Genomic DNA, 23798 nt, shown 5'->3' with positions numbered 1-23798 from the left:
ATCTATTTTTTTTATGGTGGCAAATCTACAACGAGACAGCTAGGTATCTATGGCGATACTTAAAAAATTATCGCAAAAAAAGCGAAGTTTTCTGAAAGGATTATCTCAATTGTTTAAGGTTTCCTGGAAATATTATTGTGATAATTTACATTAGCATCTTGGTATTTTTGTGTAAGTGCTCACATGTGCCATTTAGTAGCAAATTAGCTATTTCGATACTTTCAGATATGTCGATCTTTTCTGAAAACTTCATCCAAACAGCCTAATATTAAACGTTTCTTGGAAATAAAAAGCATATCTTGAAAACAATAATTTAATGTGATAATGTTTTCAGAACAGTGCACATCTTTCCTGCAAAGTTTAGAATATTATATTGATTGCTAGCGAGTATCTCATGGCAGTTTCAAACCCTAACGCGAAATTTTGCGCTAAAATATTTTCTAGAAAATGTATGTTTTGCTGAAATGTTTTCAGAAAGATGGACAAATTTCTAGGAATGTTTACAATATTATCGTGATAGCTACTTAGCTATTTCGCGGCAACCGTATTTTTTTTTATTAATGCGAACTACTCTTCTATCTATCTATGTTTACTGCCTCTCTCGCGAGTATTATGGGCAGGGTGCACGCCGGATATTAGTGAAGAATAAAAGTAAAACTGGAAGAAGTCTTCCAGTACGGCGTTCCGTTTGGACAATCGTGACTTTTTATTGAATCCTAAACCGCGATGTACGATGGTACGATGACGAAAACGCGATGGTGCGATGGCACAGTGATGAAACAACAATGGTACGATGGTGAAATCGCGATGATGCGATGGTACGATGGTGAAATGTCGATGTAATATCGCGTTTTCATCATCGTACCATCGCGTTTTCACCATCGTATCATCGTACCATCGCGTTTTCATCATCGTACCATTGCGTTTTCACCATCGTGTCATCGCGTTTTCACCATCGTGCCATCGCGTTATCACCATCGTACCATCGCGTTTTCACCATCGTACCATCGTGTTATCACCATCGTACCATCGCATTATCACCATCGTGCCATCGCCTTCCGGTGGCCATGTGCAATGGTACAGTATATTTGTCAGTAATACAGGCTTGATAAATTTCATTTTCACATTGCATTATGTACCTTTTACATCCTAACAAGAATAACTATTACATCCAGCTTTTTATTTACTTTCATGCATACATAAATACAAAGGACGTGGCCTTGAAGAGTGTACACAGTTTTAATGAGTTGAGCACTAAACATTTTGAAAAACAATTTGCAAAACAGCAGAATCTAAATGGTAAATATCTTCTCACAAAATACATTGAGATACATTCATCTATTGTTGACAAAAATTCAAGTGTACGGCACTACGCATTTCTAACCGGAAGGCGATGGTACGATGGTGAAAACGCGATGGTACGGTGGTGATAACGCAATGGTACGATGGTGATAACGCGATGGCAGGATGGTGAAAACGCGATGGTACGATGATGATAACGCGATGGCACGATGGTAAAAACGCGATGGTACGATGGTGATAACGCGATGGCACGATGGTGAAAACGCGATGGTACGATGATGAAAACGCGATGTCACGATGGTAAAAACGCGATGGTACGATGGTGATAACGCGATGGCACGATGGTGAAAACGCTATGGCATGATGGTGAAAACGCGATGATACGATGGTGATAACGCGATGGCACGATGATGGAAACGCGATGGTACTATGATGAAAACGCGATGGCACGATGGTACGATGATGAAAACGCGATGGCACGATGGTGCGATGGTGAAAACGCGATGGTACGATGATGAAAACGCGATATTACATCAACATTTCACCATCGAACCATCGCACCATTGCGATTTCATCATCGTGCCATCGTTGTTTCATCATCGTGCCATCGCGCCATCGCGTTTTCGTCATCGTACCTGTAACCATCGTGCATCGCGGTTTAGTTTTAAATAATAAGTCACGATTGTCCAAACGGAACACCGTACTTTCAGTTCCAGACATAGTAAGAATATGAAACATAGCATGATTGTTAAAATGTTAAAAACAGTAGTAAAGTGAAAGAAAGTTAAAAACAACTGCTATATTCAATACTTGGACAGGGCCACTGCCTGCTTGAAAGATTCAAGATCAGGCAAAGTCGCTATATGCGGGGGGTAACCTGTTCCACAGCACTGTACGTGGTGTGAGGGAAGAAGGAGAATTTAAAGAAGTCCGAAATGACGTGAATTTGGCGGAGACTGAGGGCACCATCTGTCTGGTTAACCTGGTTGGGACTTCTAAGTATGTTGGAGGCGGGATGGCCACAAGATGGTGATAAATCTTGCAAAACATGACCAGTTTGGAGTCTAGACGTCTCTTCTCAAGTGTGCTCCAGCCTAAGGCGTTCTATGGGTCCTTTACGCTCGTGTATCGTGAATAATCGTTTTAACCCATCTGACTGTGCGTCGCTGGACCATTTCCAGCTTATGTCTGTTAACCTGTGCGCGTGTCTGTTGACCTTTTTGTGTTTTGTTTTGATGTTGGGTTTAAAGAAACCTAGTGTTCTGTTTGCATTTATTGTTAATCTGTTGATATGTTTGTTCTAATTGAGGTCGTCTTTTGAGTGTTACAGATATGGCGTGCACGCTATTTAAGTTCTACCCGTATTTTCTCTATTTTTCGACAAATTTGTTATCTCACAAGAAGTGAAATACTGTATATTTTGTTAGAAGGCAAGTTGCGGAAATATTTAGTATCTTCTAGCCTTTGGCTCTATCGGTGGATTTAGTCGTTCTCAACCGTTAGTTTCGTTTGTTAAAAATTCTTGCATTGTAAGCATCCGCACAAAATGATAAAAGATGGAGCTAAATGCATATTTATTTGGATTTATTTATTTTATGTTTTGTTGTAACAAAGTCTTTGGAGATGTAATTGAAATGAGGACAGGTAAAATTTAACTGTAGATATATTTCATAATCAAACGAGATCGATAACATAATGATTGAATAAATAGTTGCTGAAGATGGAAGAATATGCGGTTGTTCTCGGCTTTTGCCATTAAAAAATAAAACACAGTTCAATTAGGTCTTTGTAGGATTGTATTTATTGATTTAATCTTTAGAACTTAAATGTGAATTAGAAATTTTTGGAAACTCAAATAATCTTTCACAAGAATTTGTGGTTAATTTTGTGCAAATTGCAAAGCCACTTGTCAAATAATTTGTGCTGGCCTTTAAAAATGTTTATATTTAAAAAAAAAAACAATATCTCAGTAGTCAGTATCTGGGCAAAAGTGTCTCGCCCACAGACACTTAGTTTTAGAACATTTGCCCCTGCCACATTCCTAGTCCCGACTTCTATATTATTTTTTCATCTCCATCAGAGCTCCGGATAAGCTGCGTATTTGCGCATTGTTGAAAACCCAATTGAATTCATACAGTGTGTGTACTAAGACGCATTTAATATTCCTTATGCCCAATTCATAAAGAATTGCTTGCATATCGCATTTTCCTGATTACTAGAACGGGTACAAGACTTTAACGCTAGACAACTGACTGGTTATATGTTACCACAAAACAGGTTGCAATTTATCGGAAAAATCACAGGACCATTCAATCTGCTGATCGGTGTTATTTGGAAGCTTTGTAAACAATTTCTTTACGCCTAAAAATGTAAAAGAGTGAAGAAAAAACATCGTTGCAGCACAAACAAATTAGTGGGATATTTTGATGTTCAACAATGACAGTTATCTCTTTGCGACGATGTAGTGTCATCGATACTTGATGACATCTTACAGGAGAATGCATATTGCGGTGAACACATCGTTCGGGATATTGATAAATTGATCTCTGATTGCATTAAAAGTGAAAAAGAAATAACAGCAGTATGGAACCAAAGTATCTCAGAATACATTAAATGATTGGAGAAAATAAATATCTTTGGTACTATGAATTAAAATACACAATGTTTACATTGATCGCTTACAGGCATGTAAAAACAATTTAAAAAGACAGTACTGTTTTAATAAATAACATTTCATTAGTTTTAAATACACTTTTGTATTAAACATTGAAGGGTGCTATTAAAGTACTTTTATGTAGTTAGTCATTCCTGGTTAATGATATACCATATATGCTGTAAGCAAAAAATACTCAGTTGTTTGTGCGAGACTGGTGAAATACCCAACTGGTTTTAGCAAATACCCAATTACTTCTGAAAAGGCTGGGAAATGATATTATTTTTACCAAATTCAGATTTCCAATACCCATTTAGGACAAAAGCTGATGGGTAAATACCCAATTGCACCAAAAGCTTATCTGGAGCTCTGTTACCATTGTGTATCCAGGTGCAGGCGCCAAATTCACATTCTCTGAAGTATTTCAAGGGGAATTTTTGTCAAAACAGGGGAGGGGAAACCTCTTTCTGCAGAGGGAATTGGTTTAATTTGTTCCAAAAAATGGCCTTTGAAAATACTTCATTGTTTGGAAAAATTAATACTGTTGCAAAAAATATTACAATCCTCAGGCAATAATAAAACCATGACACATTAAAACCGTTTTGATTAGGCTACAAGCTTGGTTATTTGAAAGGGTGTTAATGATAATTGATTACAAACTGTTAACTGTTATTGATTTTGCTGATTGAGAGAATCAACAATTGGGTTTTAGTCATTATAAATATGTCAGAAATAATCTTGAGGTAAAATTTTAATTTATTTTCATACATGTACATGTATGTTCAGATGAGTCTGATGACTAAGCTATTTACACTTTTCAAGTTGCTGAATCAGTCATTTAAGCATAGGCCAATGAATTAAAAGATGCACTTGTAAGCATTCTTGAAAATCTTGTTTCATTTGGGGTCAGTTTACGTAGAAATCACTGTTTCATTTTACAAGCCAGTTGAGTGTTCTACTGTCAAAGTTTTTGATGAAGTAAATGGACAGAAGGATCAGTCATTTTAAAATACATCATGGGGGGGGGGGGACATTTTTAATGGCTTCAGTTTGTGTAATAAGGTGTCTGCCTACATTAGTCTTGCATAAGGTGAAAAGTTGCAGCAGTAATATACTAATATGAAATGCAAATGCCAGTGTCCTTTTCAGATGCTAATAATAGTAATATATGTAATTGTACCCCCCGACAACAAAGTTGTAAGGGGGGGGGTATACTGGTTTCAGGTTGTCTGTCTGTCTGTCCGTCTGTCCGTAGACGCAATCTTGTGCACACCATCTCTCCTTATCCCCTTGACAGAATTTTATGAAACTTCACACAAGTGATCAGTACCAACAGTAGTTGTGCATGGGACATGTTAGGTTCTTTTAGATTTTTTTTTTGCAGAGTTATGGGACTTTGTTTTTTTGTTACTATACTATATACATAGACACAATCTTGTGCACTTCATCTCTCCTCATCCCCTTGACACAATTTAATGAAACTTCACACAAGTGATCAGTACCAACAGTAGTTGTGCATGGGGCATGTTAGGTTCTTTTAGAAAAAAAATTTGCAGAGTTATGGGACTTTGTTTTTTTGTTACTATACTACATACATAGACACAATCTTGTGCGCACCATCTCTCCTCATCCCCTTGACACAATTTAATGAAACTTCACACAAGTGATCAGTAACAACAGTAGTTGTGCATGGGGCATGTTAGGTTCTTTCAGAAAATGTTTTTTCAGAGTTATGGGACTTTGTTTTTTTGTTACTATACTATATACATAGACACAATCTTGTGCGCACCATCTCTCCTCATCCCCTTAACACAATTTAATGAAACTTCACACAAGTGATCAGTAACAACAGTAGTTGTGCATGGGGCATGTTAGGTTCTTTCAGCGACAAAAATTGCAGAGTTATGGGACTTTGTTTCTTGTTAACATACTATGTACATACAGTCTGCATATGCAATCTTGTGCGTGCCTAATCTACCAAACCCTTACACACAATTTAATGAAACTTCACACAAGTGATCTGTACCAACCCTAGTTGTGCATGGTGCATGTTACATTCTTTTAGATAAATATTCTGCATAGTTATGGGACTTTGTTTTTTGTTACTATACTGTATACATACAGTCTCTATACATTCAGTCCACATAATTATGCAATCTTGTGTGCGTCAAATTGCAATGTACTGTGTCAGTGCATGCGGGGGGTACATTCATCACCTTTAGTGATAGCTCTAGTTTATACTAGTTTATTTTAAGCCAATCGAGAAATAAGTTTTTCAGCTTATAGATGTCTCATTCATGATGGTATCCATCGCAACTAAGGTATGAGATTATGTCAGAGAGATCATTTGAGTGCCAGGCAGAATGTGTCGCTGTGCTTCAGCGGTTCACGCTATTTTCTTTTTTTTCAGATGACTTCAAACCATTGTTTAAAACAGCAGCATCTGAATTCTCCCATCATGAGATTGTTAAACCTGTGATATATAAAGGTGACAGACAGTTGCCATCTACAAAAGATAAGGTATTTTTGAAAGTCATTTTTAACATACTTTTTGCATCGCAGTCAAAGATTATCGTTTAATACTTATTTTACATTGAAGTAATTGATAAAAATATTTTCAGTGTAAATTTTTTTGCAGGATAAAGATACAAGTTTAAATAAACAGCCACGCCAAACTTATACCTGAGAAAACTGCATTGAGCATGAACATGTGGAAAATACTGTAGATATATGCATGTATTATTCGCACCAGTATATAATTTGCTCCTCTGTTTGTGCCTAAGATCTTAGGAAAGAAACTTTTTTGGTCAATCTAGAAGGCAAAAAATTAAACTGAAAAGGTACAGAAATGCAAACATCCGTAGGTCCAAAGGATAAAAAAACTGTGCCTGTGCAGTACACACGGGTGTCTACAGTTAAATGCAAACCAATGTAAACTTAAACAATGACCCCTGTTCAGTGTGGTCCCTTGACTAATAAAATTACAAAGCAAGCTCTCCTGTGCAGTATCAGATAAACAGATAAGCTTCCAGGGTCAGTTTGGTATTAGACTAAACTCCATGATTTTGTTTGAATTGTGCTAAACTGAATTGGGTACTGTAAAACAGGTAACTTCGTGATTTTTGTACCCCCCCCCCCCCCCCCCCACCCCACCCCCGACAACAAAGTTGTAAGGGAGGGTATACTGGTTTCAGTTGTTGTCCCTGCTCGTAGTGTACTCCAATCTTGCTTGAAACTTACCATATCTCCTCATTGCTCTAGTCTTTGACATTGCAGATTTAATTTTTTTGTTATACATATACTAGACACAATTGGGCCCTCTTCTCATCCTGAACATATGAAACTTCAACAAGGATCAGTAACAACATTAGTTGTGCATGGGGCATGTGAGGTTCTTTCAGGAAAAAAACTTGCAGAGTTACAGGACTTTGTTTTTTGTTACTATACTATATACATAGACACAATCTTGTGCGCACCATCTCTTCTTATCCTCTTGACACAATTTAATGAAACTTCACACAAGTGATCAGTAACAACAGTAGATGTGCATGGGGCATGTTAGGTTCTTTCAACAACAAAAATTGCAGAGTTATGGGACTTTGTTTCTTGTTAACATACTATGTACATACTGTGGCCTCAACGCGAAACTAGTCTATCTGCTTCTATTTCTATATACACATAGACTAGTTTCACGTTGAGGCCATTTTAACTTACTATTACAGTCTGCATATGCAATCTTGTGCGCGCCTAATCTTCCGAACCTTGCACATAATTTAATGAAACTTCACACAAGTGATCAGTACCAACCCTAGTTGTGCATGGTGCATGTTACGTTCTTTTAGATAAATATTCTGCATAGTTATGGCATTGGGACTTTGTTTTTTGTTACTACTATACTGTAAACATACAGTCCACATAATTATGCAGTCTTGTGTGTGTCATATTGCAATGTACAAATGTACTGTGCCAGTGCATGAGGGGGAGTACATTCATCACCTTTAGTGATAGCTCTAGTTACTTCAGTCACATCCTTACGTATTTTATTTTGAATTTCTAAACAGTTTAATTTGCATTGTAAATAAAGTGTACCTTCAGTGGCGGAATTTCTAGACAGGTATTTGTGCGTACAAAGATGTCTGCCCAAAATATTTTGTCATTTTTGTCAATGACATACCTTGCATACATTGTACTTCCTTGTAAATAGTCCAGAGTCTATACCTTTCTGGCAGGATTCAGACTTTCAGGATAATGATTTAAGTCTAAGATTGTATCATTGTACCAATGCGGTGTGAAGGGTTAAACTGGCAATGTCATAAGGTCAAGTGTCTGTGTGAGTGCGTTCATGTTTAGCGTCTTTTGAACAATTTTTCAGTCATATAAATGACAGTGTCTACCATTAGCAGTGAGCGCAACTTTATATTGCTGTCTCACTGGAATATCATGCCATAGACACATGACATGATCACCCACCCAGTCACATTATACTGACACCAGGCTGACCAGCCCTAGTACTACATGTATCCTCTAAATGCTGTATTATTTTTCTCATCTTTGGTATGACCTGGCCAGGGATTGAACCCATAACCTCCAACACGCTAGGTGGCGCTCTTCCACTAGGCTATAAAGTAAAACTGGCATTGTCGTAAATAATAGAGTTATGTTTTTTGTACATTGTATCTGCTCTTTTTCATGTTCAGTTGATAAGATTGGTCTGTAGTCTGTTTTGTTGCAAAAATGGCATTTGAGATACTAACTTGTGAGACCTAGGTGCTGTTTAGGAGGTATAAATATGCAATTTGTATCCCCCAACTCCCTCCACCCTTCATTTCAAAGATGAGGGGGCATATTTATTTGGAGGTCCAATTTAGTCATTGTAGTCTGTTGGTCTGTCAATCAGTAGACCATTCGGTTTGCAATCAGTAACCTGAGAATGCTTGGTTTAACAATGTTTAGACTTCACAGTACATGTATGATTGCTAGTGGTCAGTAGATGACCCCTATGTTTAAGGGGGTCAGAAGATTAAAGGTCATGGTCACAGTGACTTGAGTCAGAAAACAGGTTCCAGTCAATAACTAAAGAACGCCAGGCCTACAATTGTCATACTTCTTGGTGGTCAGTAGGTAAGAGGTCATTTCACACTGGCCTTGAAACTGAAGAATTTTCAGCTTAATAAAGAACACTTTGGCCGTCAGACAATAAACACTGAGTAGATGACCCCTATTGTTTTTAGCTTGACTAAACGAAATATGTAAAGCTGTCGTACTCAACCCTGCGTCTCGGACCTTGGTTTTAGTTTTGACGCACTTTCTCTTTATATCTGTAATTACTTGATGGATTTGTTTCACACTTAAGATATTTATTCCTCATCAAGCCCACATCATATTGAACAAGGGCCATAACTCTCACACCAATATTTCATAAATTATTCCCCCTTTTAAAGTTATTACTTAGAATTTCAAGTTAAAGTTTTTGATGCACTCTATCTCAGTAATTACTAAATGGATTTGATTCAGACTTAAAATAATTGTTCTACATCATCACCCACATCATATGAACCAAGGTCCATGACTCTGGCACCAATTTTTTATGAATTATGCCCCCTTTGACTTTAAGGTTAATTTTGATGCATTTTCACTATATCTCTGTTATTACAGAGAGGATTTGATTCAAACTTAAAATAGTTGTTCCACATCACTGCTCACATCAGATGATACAAGGGCCATAACTCCTGCACCATTATTTTATGAATTGTCCCTCCTTTTTACTTTGAATTTCAGGTTCAAGTTTTGGTGCTGTTTCATTCTATCTCAGTTATTACGAAACGGATTTGATTCAAACTTAAAATGGTTGTACCACATCATCACCCACAATATATGACACAAGGTCCATGCCACTGACACCAATTTTTTTAATGAATTGTACCCCCTTTTACTTAGAATTTAAGGTTAATTTTGATGCATTTTCACTATATCTCTGTTATTAAAAAGAGGATTTGATTCAAACTTAGAATAGTTGTTCCACATCATCACTTACATCAGATGACACAAGGACCATAACTCTTGCTCTGGTCAGTATTTCATATATTATCCCCCCTTTTTACTTAGAATTTCACATGAAAGTTTTGGTGCAGTTTCACTCTATCTCAGTTATTACTAAATGGATAGTTAGTTTAAACACAATTATACTTGTCAGGATATTAGTACTTACTTGTAGGGATTTGTTTACATTAAACTGGAAATAGGGGAAAGGAGAGGAAACACTTACATGGCTAAGATAATTAATGATATGAGCCGTGCCATGGGAAAACCAGCATAGTGGGTTTGCGACCAGCATGGATCCAGACCAGCCTGCGCATCCGCGCAGTCTGGTCAGGATCCATGCTGTTCGCTTTCAAAGCCTATTGGAATTAGAGAAACTGTTAGCGAACAGCATGGATTCTGATCAGACTGCGCGGATGCGCAGACTGGTCTGGATCCATGCTGGTCGCAAACCCACTATGTTGGTTTTCTCATGGCGCGGCTCATATGAGGACAATTGAAAAACGTATATCCTTAACATGTTTCATAGGATATAATGTCATTTGCAATAAAATAGAGGATAATAAATTTTTGTCTGTTTCAGTGTAATAAGATTGAAATATCTTCCACCTAGTGAACATCACCCATCCGCTTACATGTGTAGCTCAAAAGGGAGAGCCAGATCTACAGATCGCGGGGGATGTGAGTTCGCTCCCCGGGCCGGCCATATATGTTCTCCGTAACGATTTTATAAAAGCATTGTGTCTGAAATCATTCTTCCTCCACCTCAAATTCATGTGGGGAAGTTGGCAGTTACTTGCAGAGAACAGTTTTATACTGGTACAGACTCCGGAAACACTTGTTAGATTAACTGTCCGCTGTTACCTAACTGAAATACTGTTGAAAAGCAGCGTTAAACCCAAAACAAAACAAACAAAACCTTGTGAATATCAGGTGCAGTACTTTCTTGAGTGGCATAGCAATGAGAGAAAATTTAATATCTGGTGTTTGCAAGTGAAAGATATATATTGATTTTACGTATAAAACAAATTTCTTGTTATTTCAAAGGGACTGTGATGCCGAGTGATCCCAGATTTCAAATCACTTGCCCCTCAACTCCTCATACCCTTTTTGAAGGATGCTCAGATGCACAGCCTTATCTGAATACAATTTGCTTCAAACTTTTAGTTGAACCTCCCACAATCATGTGAAGATGGTCTTTACTAAAAACTTTGCTATTTTAGAGGATGACAGAGTATGTAGGGACATCCGTGTCCAATGGACACATTTCTAGTTTTTTTTTTTTCAGTAAAATCTGAGCATGCTCAGTATTTATGTTGCACCCTGTTTCCAAAGTATGACATGCTTCCAAAATTTTACTTGTATATATTTTAATAAAAATACTACTGGAAGTTTTAAGTCATGGGTTTTTTGTTTTTTTCTGAAAGAAACAAGAGTTTTTGTCCCTTTGAGGAAGCAGTCATGGCCCAGGTATGGTTTGAACCAACCACCACTGGATTAGAAGCCTGCATTTCATCTTTAAAGTTTACATACTAGGCCATTAATAAATGTACATGTAATCTCAATAAATAAAGTAGTTATCAGTATTATATTACTGTTATTATTGTTCCACAAACCAGATGCAGTTATATTATAAACCACAATTACATTGTGTTCAAAAAATTAATTTCAGAGTTGTCTAGTCTTTGTGAGTTCAGATGTACATGTTGTTTAAAAGAGGTGACACATGTATCATATGATTCCTGGTTGTTATCCCCTGGGGGTGTTGGTCAGTGTTGTATCATGTGATCATCTTTGATCATCCACTGTTTTATAAGTAGTTGTAATTTAGTTGCTTAACAACTGCCTCAGGCTTCATAGATAGTCTGACATGCTTATTAAATTACATTTTGGCTGCCTGTTAGGAGGAAATGATAGTATAATCAAACTTAATGATTTTAATTAGATAGAGAAGATCTTTTATAGGCTGTTCTTGTTAAATTTTCCTTTAATACCTGTATAACAAGGAGATGATGTAAAAGTGAAACAATAAATTATTAAAGTTAAAAATATAATTACCCTACAACTTATGTTTGGAATCCTACAAAACATGTGTTTCCCTACTTTCATTAAGCCCAGCTTTGCAAGCATAGCTAAATTGAACTTTTTCTGTTTCTAATATTGCCAAAGATGAAGAATTTTACAAAACTTGGACCTGGACTTAATTTCCAGATGTTGAGTTTGTTCGCCTATGTAACTGTAGGTTATAAATCATTCATTGATTCTCATAAACTTAGGTCACACTGTTTCTGTACCTAAATTTAAGAACTCTTTCCTTACACACTGGCCTTACACTTTCTCTGTGATACTATGTATGTTGTTGTTAGCTCACTTGAGATAGAACTCAAAACTGTGAATGGAGAGGAGAGGAGTTTGATCCTTATACGATATAGTGAATTGTCTCTCTAGTGATATGACAGTATGTAGGTACATCTAAAGCTTCTGATTCCATGTGCAGGAGTTGTCAGCTTCTGTACTTGCAGAGAAAAAGCACTTGTTTAGTTTGGTTAACCCTTACCATGCTGAACGCGATTGATTGTGCCTTTGTGACCAGTGTAGATCATGATCAGCCTGCACATCTGTGCAGTCTGATCAAGATCTGCACTGTATGCCAATAAGTCAGTATCTTTTTGGTAAGCATCCCTTTTAACAGTTAATGGCACTGTCCAAATTAACAGATGGACAAGTTCATTATAGATATTATAGCAGAATAACAGTTAACTGACTGCTGTTGCATATAACCTAAATACTGTTGTACAGTGTTCTTGATTTGTCTGCAATAGTAACAGGTAGATCCAACTTGCTGTCTGCCAAGTAAGAATGCATAATTATTGGAATTGGACTGCTGCATCATTCTCTAATATTTAGCATCAAAACAGCAATATTATCTCACATACTTAATAAATGTAAGTGGCTTTTTTTTCAAGTGGCCATGGTAACTGGTTCTAACAGAACAAACCAGGAAGACCACTTATAGTTGATGGGCGTAACTAACACAAGTCTGAACAGTTCCTAGTAGATTTTTTTTTCAATGTTAATGGATATAAGTGGTCAGCGTTCAGATTCCTAATTTCCCAGCAACATGGATACAAATTTGCTTAAAAACACATCTGACAGTTTTCTATAATTATGTATATAGGCAAAACTTTTCCTACAGACAGAATTTCTTTAAACTTTGTGTACTGACTGAAAATGTTATGTTTCAAAGAAAAGAACTTAATATGTATACATTACATGCACAGTATTTAAGTATTTCAAATGAAAATGGAAGGAAATAATTACAATGAATTACATTATTATTTTCCTGTCCAGGGCGTGTTGTTCGGGACACTTACACATTTAATAAGGCTGGACCTTTTATTTAAATCTGGTTGATTTTCACCAAACTTTGTAGGTAGGAAGTTTTGGGGTTGATAGGCAAATATAGCTGTTGTGAATGTCTGCTGAATATTTTGAGAGCTATTATGAAGTAAGTTCGAAGACTTGCAGTCAAGCTAAGTAACATTTGTTTAAAAAATATGATGAACTAAATACTTTTGTAGAGATGTCTAAGGGTATTTTCTTAACCTGTCATCAAAGCTATGTAGACTGTTAAAATATATAAAATGAAGTAATCAAAACAAATGTAAGGGTCAACATCACTTGAATAAGGTGATCATTAACCTTAAATGGTATTGTTAAAGAACATTGATATATGTTACTGACATTGTGCGTCTTGTTATTTTTAAGTGGAAGGCTAGTGACCTGTGATGGTGTTGATTCCTAGGGTAGTGACATAAAATGTCTAGAAAACATAATAATAATTTTGTACTGTCCTCCTCATGTCCTCTATCCTTCTGTCTCATTTAAAGTACTTGAGAAGCCTCTGTTGCAGAGTGGTTTAAGCAAAAAACTGGTCACTGACTTCAAGTCACTTGCCCCTTAATGCTGCAGATTCGAAACTCACTCAGGGTGTAGAATTGTTACATGTGGCTGGCTTACAGATGGTCAGTGGTTCTACACAGGTGTCTGCCTGTGCTGGAAATTATGTCTGAAACAGGACCTGGGTCTTCCTCCTCCAAGAAAAGCTGGAAAGTTGCCTTATGACTAATAATTGTGTCAATGTGATGTTAAACTTGACAACAGCAACAAAAAAATATTTGTACTTTCTTTCTCGCATTGTTGTAGCTGAGCCTTGCATCTTCAGTGTAACATGAAAATAATGTATGAAATTTAGCTGCTGGTTTATATATATATATATATCAGTAATTCCATACTAGAATGAAATCTGTTAAAAGTAAGTTAAAAGTCAAGTATATACAATGTTTGGTATTATGATTAAAGTTATTTATATTATAGAAATTAAATGCAAGACCAGCTAGCCGGCGGCCTGTTTATTCATAATGCTTAATATGTTTATATATTATTATATGAGCCGTGCCATGAGAAAACCAACATAGTGGGTTTGCGACCAGCAAGGATCCAGACCAGCCTGCGCATCCGCGCAGTCTGGTCAGGATCCATGCTGTTCGCTAACAGGTTCTCTAATTACTATAGGCTTTGAAAGCGAACAGCATGGATCCTGACCAGACTGCGCGGATGCGCAGGCTGGTCTGGATCCTTGCTGGTCGCACACCCACTATGTTGGTTTTCCCATGGCACGGCTCATATAAGGATTGAAAAGCTACAGTCTTTTTCATTGTTTTTAGACAAAATCCTGTTGTAATACCAGCCTGTTTAGATGGGCTGGAATATTTATTTTCATGCAGACCTGAAAAATATGTTATAAACGGAATATTATATTCCTTTTGACCTGTGTTATATATCTGGTAGTTTACTTAATAGGTGAAAGCAGTGAATGTTGATCATGTGAACGACATTAATAGAAATGGTCAATGAATGTTATCAGAATAAGATTTTATTCCTTTAGAAAGCTGAATATAATAAAAGCACTTAGCCATTTTATCTTGTTTCCTATTTCAGATTTGTTAATTTGAAAATTATGTCTGATATAAAAGAAACAAGTTTTTAGTTTTAATGGAGTGTTATTTCAGCAGTTTATATTAATGGACAAGGGAGATAATTGTTAATAGTTTAGGCTGTTTGGTGATTAATGATTTAGCAAGGGTGCATCAGTATGGATAAGCTAGTCTGAAACAAACAATCTTTTGAAATAAAATATATTCAAGATGATGATGATAAATACTTTTAATAGTTTACATAATTATATTTTAAAAAAAATCAGGGAATATCAGACAGGGCACTAGACAACTTTTGGGGACAGTTACCCATACCCTTAGAAAGGGGAATTTTTCTTCGTTTTAAGACAAAAAGGGGAAGTTTTTAGCCACATATATTTTACTGCTTTTCACACATATTAATACTGTTTTCAATCATTTTTAGCTCGACTATTCATAGAATAGTAGAGCTATTGGACTCGCCCATGCGTCGGCGTCCGCGTCCGCGTCGGCGTCCGCGTCGGTGTCCGCGTCCCGATTTGGTTAAGTTTTTGTATGTAAGCTGGTATCTCAGCAACCACTTGTTGGAATGGATTGAAACTTCACACACTTATTCACTGTGATAAACTGACCTACATTGCACAGGTTCCATAACTCTATTTTGCTTTTTTACAAAATTATGCCCCTTTTTCGACTTAGAAATTTTTGGTTAAGGTTTTGTATGTAAGCTGGTATCTCAGTAACCACTTGTGGGAATGGATTGAAACTTCACACACTTATTTACTGTGATAAACTGACTTACATTGCACAGGTTCCATAACTCTATTTTGCTTTTTTACAAAGTTATGCCCCTTTTTCGACTTAGAACTTTTTGGTTAAGGTTTTGTATGTAAGCTGGTATCTCAGTACTCTCTAACTGGAATGGATTGAAACTTCACACACTTATTCACTGTCATGATCTGACATGCACAAAGCAGGTCCCATAACTTTATTTTGCTTTTTTACAAAATTATGCCCCTTTTTCAACATAGAAATTTTTGGTTAAGTTTTTGTATGTAAGCTGGTATCTCAGTATCCACTAATGGGAAAGGATTGAAACTTCACACACTAGTTCACTGTCATGATTGACATGCAGTGCAAAGGATCAATAACTCAACTTTGCATTTTACAAAATTATGCCCCTTTTTCAACTTAGGAGTTTTTGGGTTAGATTCTTATATGTAAGCTGGTATCTCAGTACCCACTAATGGGAATGGATTGAAACTTCATACACTTGTCCACTGTCATGAGCTGATAAGCACTTTGCAGGTTCCATAACCCTATTTTACTTTTTTACTAAATTATGCCCCTTTTTCCACTTTCTTATTCATTCAAGCGACAAGGCTGTTAAATAGTCGATCGTTGCTGTCCTCCGACAGCTCTTGTTAACTAATGTAACTCTATTGAAGCAGTATTGTTCCTTAGAGGCATTATAATACAACTTGAAAGAGAGTTCATATGAGCCGTGCCATGAGAAAACCAACATAGTGGGTTTGCGACCAGCATGGACCCAGACCAGCCTGCGCATCCGCGCAGTCTGGTCAGGCTCCATGCTGTTCGCTTTTAAAGCCTATTGGAATTGGAGAAACTGTTAGCGAACAGCATGGAGCCTGACCAGACTGCGCGGATGCGCAGGCTGGTCTGGATCCGTGCTGGTCGCAAAGCCACTATGTTGGTTTTCCCACGGCACGGCTCATATATAGTTGTGTCAAACACCTTATCAGGGGAATTTTCTTCTGAGAAAGGGGAAAAAAACATATCAGGGTTCTAGCCAGGATTTTCTGAAGGCATGTTGCAGAAGGATATTTTCTGACGAGCAAAGGGGTGGGTGTGGGAGGGGTGTCCCCTCCTGCATGGGGGGTATGGTCACCCCAGAAAATTTTGTGTTACTACAACTCTTTTTGGTGCATTCTGGTGCATTTCAGAGTGAAAAACGTAGTGGTATTTTCAGTGATTAATAAGCATCATTTACATGTACAACAAGAAAAGATATTAGGTCATAAAAATCCTATGGAGTTATTTGCTGAATGACAATTCAAAGTTCATCAATTTTAAGTTGCTAAAAATGTTCATTTACTATTTATTATACATAAAACAACACAATTTTAGCGCTGCACACAGATCTATTTGTATTTTAAAGTTTATGTCTTCTATTTCTGCGGAGTTTATTTGCTGAAAACTTATCTATTTTAAGTTTTTGAAAATGTCAACTGTTTGTTGTACATACATGTAAAACAACACAATCTGAGACTGTCATCCAGGGAAACGCTGGTTTCCATTTTGGATCAATGGCCATTTGGCGTGGCTGGGAGGGATTCTGAAATTGTGACCGGGGCCTCCGTGGCCGAGTGGTTAAGGTCGCTGGCTTCAAATCACTTGCCCCTCATTGATGTGGGTTCGAGCCTCACTCGGGGCGTTGAATTCTTCATGTGAGACAGCCATCCAGCTGGCTTACGGAAGGTCGGTGGTTCTACCAAAGTGTCCGTTCGTGTTGAAATAATGCACGAAGGGTATTTCAAACTTTTCTCTGCAAGTTCTTTTTTGAAAGTGACGACAGAAAACATTAATTCTTGCATTGTCTTTTCGATATTCCGCCCGAGAAAACACATTTCATACATGTGAAAAACATTAATATTACGGCGATAATTGTTCAAAAGCATTTTACCGTGTTGCACAATTTTTGACTTAATTTTTTACATTGTCTTTCCTTGATTGCGAAAAACATTCGGACGATAATTGTTGAATCATCTGTCATTATATCTAATGACATGTATAATCTTAAAACTTGCGAAAACAGTCACTTTCATGTACACATCCCAAGATGCCGCCTGTCAAAGGATTTAAAGGCGGAGCTACGATGAAATTTACGTCACACGTTCCACATATAGGAAGCTGTCATTGGTTTATCGGTTATCTTAACTCGCATCGCTTTACCTAATCTATCGGGTAGCACATGGAAGCTTTTCGAATACTAGTCCCCAATGATAACGTGATTCCCGCCGAAACGCGAGGACGAGTGTAATTCATGATAACTGATGAAATAACCATTCATAATGCTTGCACATTACTTGACACGCAATTATTAGTATTTCTTTCATTTCAAATATCCACTAACTATATGGCAACATAGCTCAGTTGGGTAAAATGCAGACAATAATTGGGTGGAAGCAGATCGTTTTGTGGGTTCGAATCATCACGAGGGTTGTTGTTTTTTTTTTTTCAGATTTTGTTTTTGTTTTTCCTATTCGTTTTCATTTTCGCTTCCGTATTTTTGTTTCTTTCTTTGATGGTTTGTTGTCGAGCGCGCTTGCGGTGAGCTCGATATAGTCGCCACACCAATTTCGGTGTATGTGCGTGTGTAAGAAGCAGGTCCCTAGGTCCAAGGTCAAGGTCGCACTTAGAGGTCAAAGGTGCTGGTGGGCTCGACATTCTGCCGTGGGCTTACTTGTATTTCTATATATGTCTTGATATAACACACTAATATGTTCATTATTTGCATGGCTTAGTGCATGCATTTAATCAATATCATCTTTGTTATGTAATAAACTATTCTATTCTACCATATCGCCTTTAGATACCTCTCTTCGTATTGTCACAGAGCTCATGAAGGAATCTTAATTTTTATGCAAAAGTGAAATAAAAAATTTTTAAAAAAATAAATGTGGATGCTAAGTTTCGAACCCACATGGCAAAAGATCTGTTGTACATGGACTGCATGCTTTACCACTGAGCTAATTCGTAACTGCTACAAAACCTGGAAATATTTAGATTGTAATATGTTAGGAAAATGTTGAATTCCCTATGTTCCATTTTAATCTATTTATAGTCATGTTTGTAAATATCAAGTTATCGTTGGGGCATAGTACACTATCGGATTAATCGGGGTGTTTATTGGGATGATTTTATGACATGTCGCTTCAGCAATTAAGGGATGACGGGGGAAATAAGCGATGTCGAATATACAACTCAAAGTCTGAAGGCATGTCGCGCGCGACAGGCGATAATAGCCTGGCGAGAACCCTGCATATTATTTAATGAGGGGAATGGTACCCATATTCGGCCCCAAAAATGGCCAAACGAGTGCCCTGTCAGATATCTGTTAAAGAAGCTGACATATTTGTTGTTTTGAGTTTGGTTATTGTTTGCCAGTAGTATTGACTAGCCCATGGTTCCCTCATTCTAGGTACCTGAAGCTATAGCAATAGCAGAAATACTTAACCCTTACCCTGCTAAATTTCTATAATGAACTTGACCATCTTTCAATTTAGACAGTACCATTAACTGTTAAAACGGGTGCTTACCAAAAAGATACTGACTGAAAAGCGAGTGCTGATCATGATCAGACTGCACTGGTCACAAAGACAGAATCTATTGTGTCCAGCATGATAAGAGTTAATCAGTAATACCATTATACATGTTATAAATCTCTTTTTTTAACTGTTTAATTAATTTGTTGTTTCAGATGGGCCACCACAGTGAAGTGACAATAAAGTTTCATACAGCAACAGATAACTTTGTTATAGATTTAATAAGGAACAGGTAGGCTTTAACTGCTTCTGACACTGTATCAGTTCATTATGCTAATACTACACTGGTAGTTTTCTAAATTAAACTCTTTCTTTATTTAAAAGTTGAAGTGCAATGAAATTAATGCTTATCACATATTACATGATTCTGATGAGTGGGGAGTGGTAATTTGAATAAAAAGGCTCTTGTTCTGTGATATAATTTTTCAGAACACCAGGTTTACACCTTGCTGATTAGTTAAAGCCCCAACTTTTACTACCCTGGCAGTAAGTTTTGTAGGAGGAGCCTATCAAATAACAAGGCTACTCTAGGCTGTCTGTCAGCTAAAAATAGCTCACTTTCAATGATTCACAAGCAAATGTAAACAATGGTCAGTTGAAGAAGAAATATGAACTTATATGTTTTGATGATTACAAATTATTATTATACATATTTTGTGCATCCATATCAATATCATTGTTATGAAAAATTGAGTTGAGACTAGCATTCCTGACTTTTAAACTTCTTATTAATGTAAATTGAACAGTGAAACTCGAAATCAAACATTCTTAACTTTTCTGTCATTGCTGGCAGGTCCATTAATTGAGATAATGTAGCAATAAATGCAGAAATAATAAACTATTTAAGTCTGAGATGTAGCACAATGCACACAAATTAGCAAGTGTTGCTGTGATAAGGTCTAATAAAAATGATAAGCTATTTGAAATAATTTATCACTGTATGTCTGTTATTTAGTTCCCTATATCTTTAAAACATTTTTTAAATAACACATAAAAATATAACTGCAAAAATGATTGAATATGATATTCTATTCAGTTTAAAAATTCAAAATTACTTTTCTGGAAAAGTTTTACAATGCACTCTAGGTGTTAATTCCATTGATACATCAAGCCTTCTGCTGATCAAGTTTGTTGATAAAATTAACCACGTGGGAATTGTTTACATTCTCTGTTTCTCTAGGGTTCATGACCTCATTAGCTCCTCCCGGCAAATTCAAATTTTTGGCAGTTAGGTTTAAATAATTTTTTGAAACTATACTTCACAATTTTTTGTTTTAAAAAATAAAAACACCAATTGATAAAGAATGTTTCAATGTGTATTTATGCAATTTTTCATAACTTTTTATTCAGTAGTTTATTTAAAATTTTGAAAAAGGGCTCTCTGATGTGAAACATGCATAATTTATATAAAAACCTGCCCCAGCGCCATCTTCTGGCTTTTATATGGCAGTTGGGGGTTTAAGCTAAAAAAAGTCAGTCAAATTATTTGGCAGAATATGCAATAAGGTGGGAAGAAATTGTAACGTTTTGGAATAAGGTCAGTATTCAAAGGGCATATCATAGTCTTAATGTGATTATTTTTGGACAAAATACATAGACTTTCACATTTTAGTAGGAAACAGGGGCCTTAAATCAGTCTAAAGTCATTGAAATTTATTGCGTTGGTTTTACAGTTTGACCAAATTTAGCTTCTCTCCCATTGTATCACAATTTTATCCAGGTGAAAAGTTATGCTCCAAGAGACAGGGACCTTTTTGTTTGCTTTTCTTGACCAAAGACAACTTTTTTATTTCTTCTTGAATATTGAAAATAAGAAAAATTAAAATTTATCACACATCAAAATTATTTTGATGATGTTATTCACATATATAAATCTTCTTTAGGTAGATGGAAAACTGAAAAAAAAACAACATTTGGCGGCCATACTGGTATCCATCTTAAAATGGTCATTCCACTTGCTTTTGGCAACAAAGGATCAGATTTCCCTACTGAAACAACTACGTAACTTTTGTTTTAAGATATAAAACATTTTGCTAGAATCCCAAAAAAAGACAAAGAAATGAAGTGCTGTTATATTACTCAGCCGTGAGTACACAATAACAGAAATTTTGGTAAAAATCAGTTTTAAAGCAAACAAAAACAGCAATTTATTCTTGGTGCCAGACTGGTGTTAGACATTATTTTATTGTATAAAGATGGTATACTGTAAATAATAGGATATAGATTTATCTATAGAAGTTCAAAGTTTGTAATGATTAGATGCCAGTTTTCTCTACAAGAGCTCAGCAAACATAGATATCTAGCCTGATTATCTCTCAATGTGGTAAATGGATTTCTTTCTACTAGAACAGTTCTGATAAAACCAATTCTCCCATCTGGTTTTATTAAATTACGTATCTGATAAAATATGTATACTATTGATATTTTGTCTTTGTAGAAAATGTGTAAAAATTACTGCCAAAATGAGTAAATATTGAAAGCCCAATTACAATGCACTGTGAATTACAAAAGTTCCTAACATGTTGCAGTTCTGAGATTTTTTAGCTCAAGTGTTTTTATGCTACCACCTTTCATTCTCAGGGGTGTCATTAATCACTGAAATAAAAGGTGGAACTTGTAAAGTAGTTCAGGGGGGTCTAGGCAAACTCCCATTTAGAACATTCTTGACTACCAGGGGGTGGGGTTGGGGTGGAATAGTCGCGACTTCAGACAGCTATAGAAGGGGGAAATCCCACCCATCACTGGGTCCTTAATGAAACCGCTGCAAGCTTGTATAAATCTGTTTTAACATGGTAATTTGTACCATAGTTTATAGTACAGACTAAGAAGTGCTTTATTTTCTTAATTGCCATCTTATAAGTCTTTCAAAGTTTGATATTAGGATTCGCCAGTTTGTACTGAAAATCATAGTGTCAGTGCAATGCTATATATACACTACAAAACAGTTCCTTAATGATTGTAAGGTAATTTGATCGTTTATATGACACATGTCAAACCCACAGGATGCACTTGTAGTAAAATTGTGGTTGATGTATGAACAGGCTGTACCATGTGAGTCATACAGTGGTGGTGCAACATAGCTATAGCCTATAGTATTTAAATGGAGATTTTCACTGTTTTGATGAAGATTTTCCCTAGTTTTTGCCTTCAGAAGTTCCTTGATGAAGATTTGATGAAATATAAAGGCTTGCTTATATATTAATATCATTGTTGTGCATCTTCCAAAAATATGATGCTATGTTTGTAAGTTATGTTAAGCAGAACCAGATAAATACATTATACAGTATAGTATTCATTTATAGTAAAGAAAGTATTCTTATTCACAGTATAAATGTTAAATGTCTAAAACTTTACTGCTTAAAAAATTATTATATCTAATTGTAAAATGTGCATGCTTGTATTTAAATTAACATATTTGTAACATTCTGTTTCCTCCAGAAGAGATTTTTACTTACTAGTTATATTTTTGGTTTACAGACACCTGTTTTCCAAAGCATATGTAGAAAAAGGTTATAAAGATGAAAATAATTATAAACTAACAAGACCACATCATAAAAAGGTAGGTGATTGAAACAAGACTGTTTACATAAATAACTTTAACAGCTATAAAAGTTGTCCCAATGTTTTCTGACCTCGGGCCATGACTCCAGCTTCACTAAGGTAATTCAAAGAACCAGTGATGATTTTTCAGGAAGTGCAGTGAATGCGATTCCTGCAAGACCAAGGTCAAGGTCACAGTAATGGGTAATAGGTATATAGGGTCTGTTTGTTTTTTTTTCAGATCCATAACTGCAGTTCATCAAGTTATTTTTATTTGTCCCAACAAGTTGTGGCATAGTTCAGAAATTAAGATCATACATTAAGGTCAAAGATTTACTGGATCAGTTTTGTGTCCGGATGACAACACTGCCAGTTCTCAAGGGATTTTAATATTACATGGAACAAATGTTCCTTGTAACTACATGATGTGACAGAGTGTTGACTGTTTAGAGCAAGAACTTCACACTTAGCTAAATATTAAATGTCCAGTCCCTAACTGTCATCCATAACCGTAACAAGTGAAATTCTTGCATTCTAGACCCAGAATTAAAGTGTCAAGTCCGTGTAAGAAATAAGGATATGCCCCTGAAAGTCCCAAAAGCTGCATGGCAAGTCAAAATGCTAACTAGGTTGGCTAATGGGCAACTCCCAAATTTCCTGTTTTTCATAATTTGAGCCATGCCATGAGAAAACCAACATAGTGGGTTTGCGACCAGCAAGGATCCAGACCAGCCTGCGCATCCGCGCAGTCTGGTCAGGATCCATGCTGTTCGCTAACAGATTCTCCAATTCCAATAGGCTTTAAGAGCGAACAGCATGGATCCTGACCAGACTGCGCGGATGCGCAGGCTGGTCTGGATCCATGCTGGTCGCAAACCCACTATGCTGGTTTTCTCATGGCGCGGCTCATTTCTCTTAGTATAAATGTTATTTTTTAATCAG

General features: G+C 36.4%; 1 protein-coding gene across 3 annotated transcripts in view; it reads left to right on the top strand.

Annotated features, from left to right (window-relative positions):
- The first annotated feature begins 2806 nt into the window (after window positions 1–2806).
- LOC123546764 (disintegrin and metalloproteinase domain-containing protein 12-like) overlaps window positions 2807–23798 on the top strand; it is a 70272-nt gene continuing 49280 nt past the window's right edge. For all 3 annotated transcript variants that reach the window (XM_053551072.1, XM_053551073.1, XM_053551071.1), the window contains exons 1-4: window positions 2807–2946; window positions 6366–6475; window positions 19472–19548; window positions 22794–22875. In XM_053551072.1, the coding sequence (XP_053407047.1) occupies window positions 2859–2946; window positions 6366–6475; window positions 19472–19548; window positions 22794–22875 (357 nt within the window). In that variant the 5' untranslated portion in view covers window positions 2807–2858. The remainder of the gene's footprint in view (window positions 2947–6365; window positions 6476–19471; window positions 19549–22793; window positions 22876–23798) is intronic.

Source organism: Mercenaria mercenaria, chromosome 9, assembly GCF_021730395.1.
Source record: "Mercenaria mercenaria strain notata chromosome 9, MADL_Memer_1, whole genome shotgun sequence".
NCBI classification, from domain to species: domain Eukaryota; kingdom Metazoa; phylum Mollusca; class Bivalvia; order Venerida; family Veneridae; genus Mercenaria; species Mercenaria mercenaria.
This window is presented reverse-complemented; position numbering and strand designations above follow the sequence as displayed.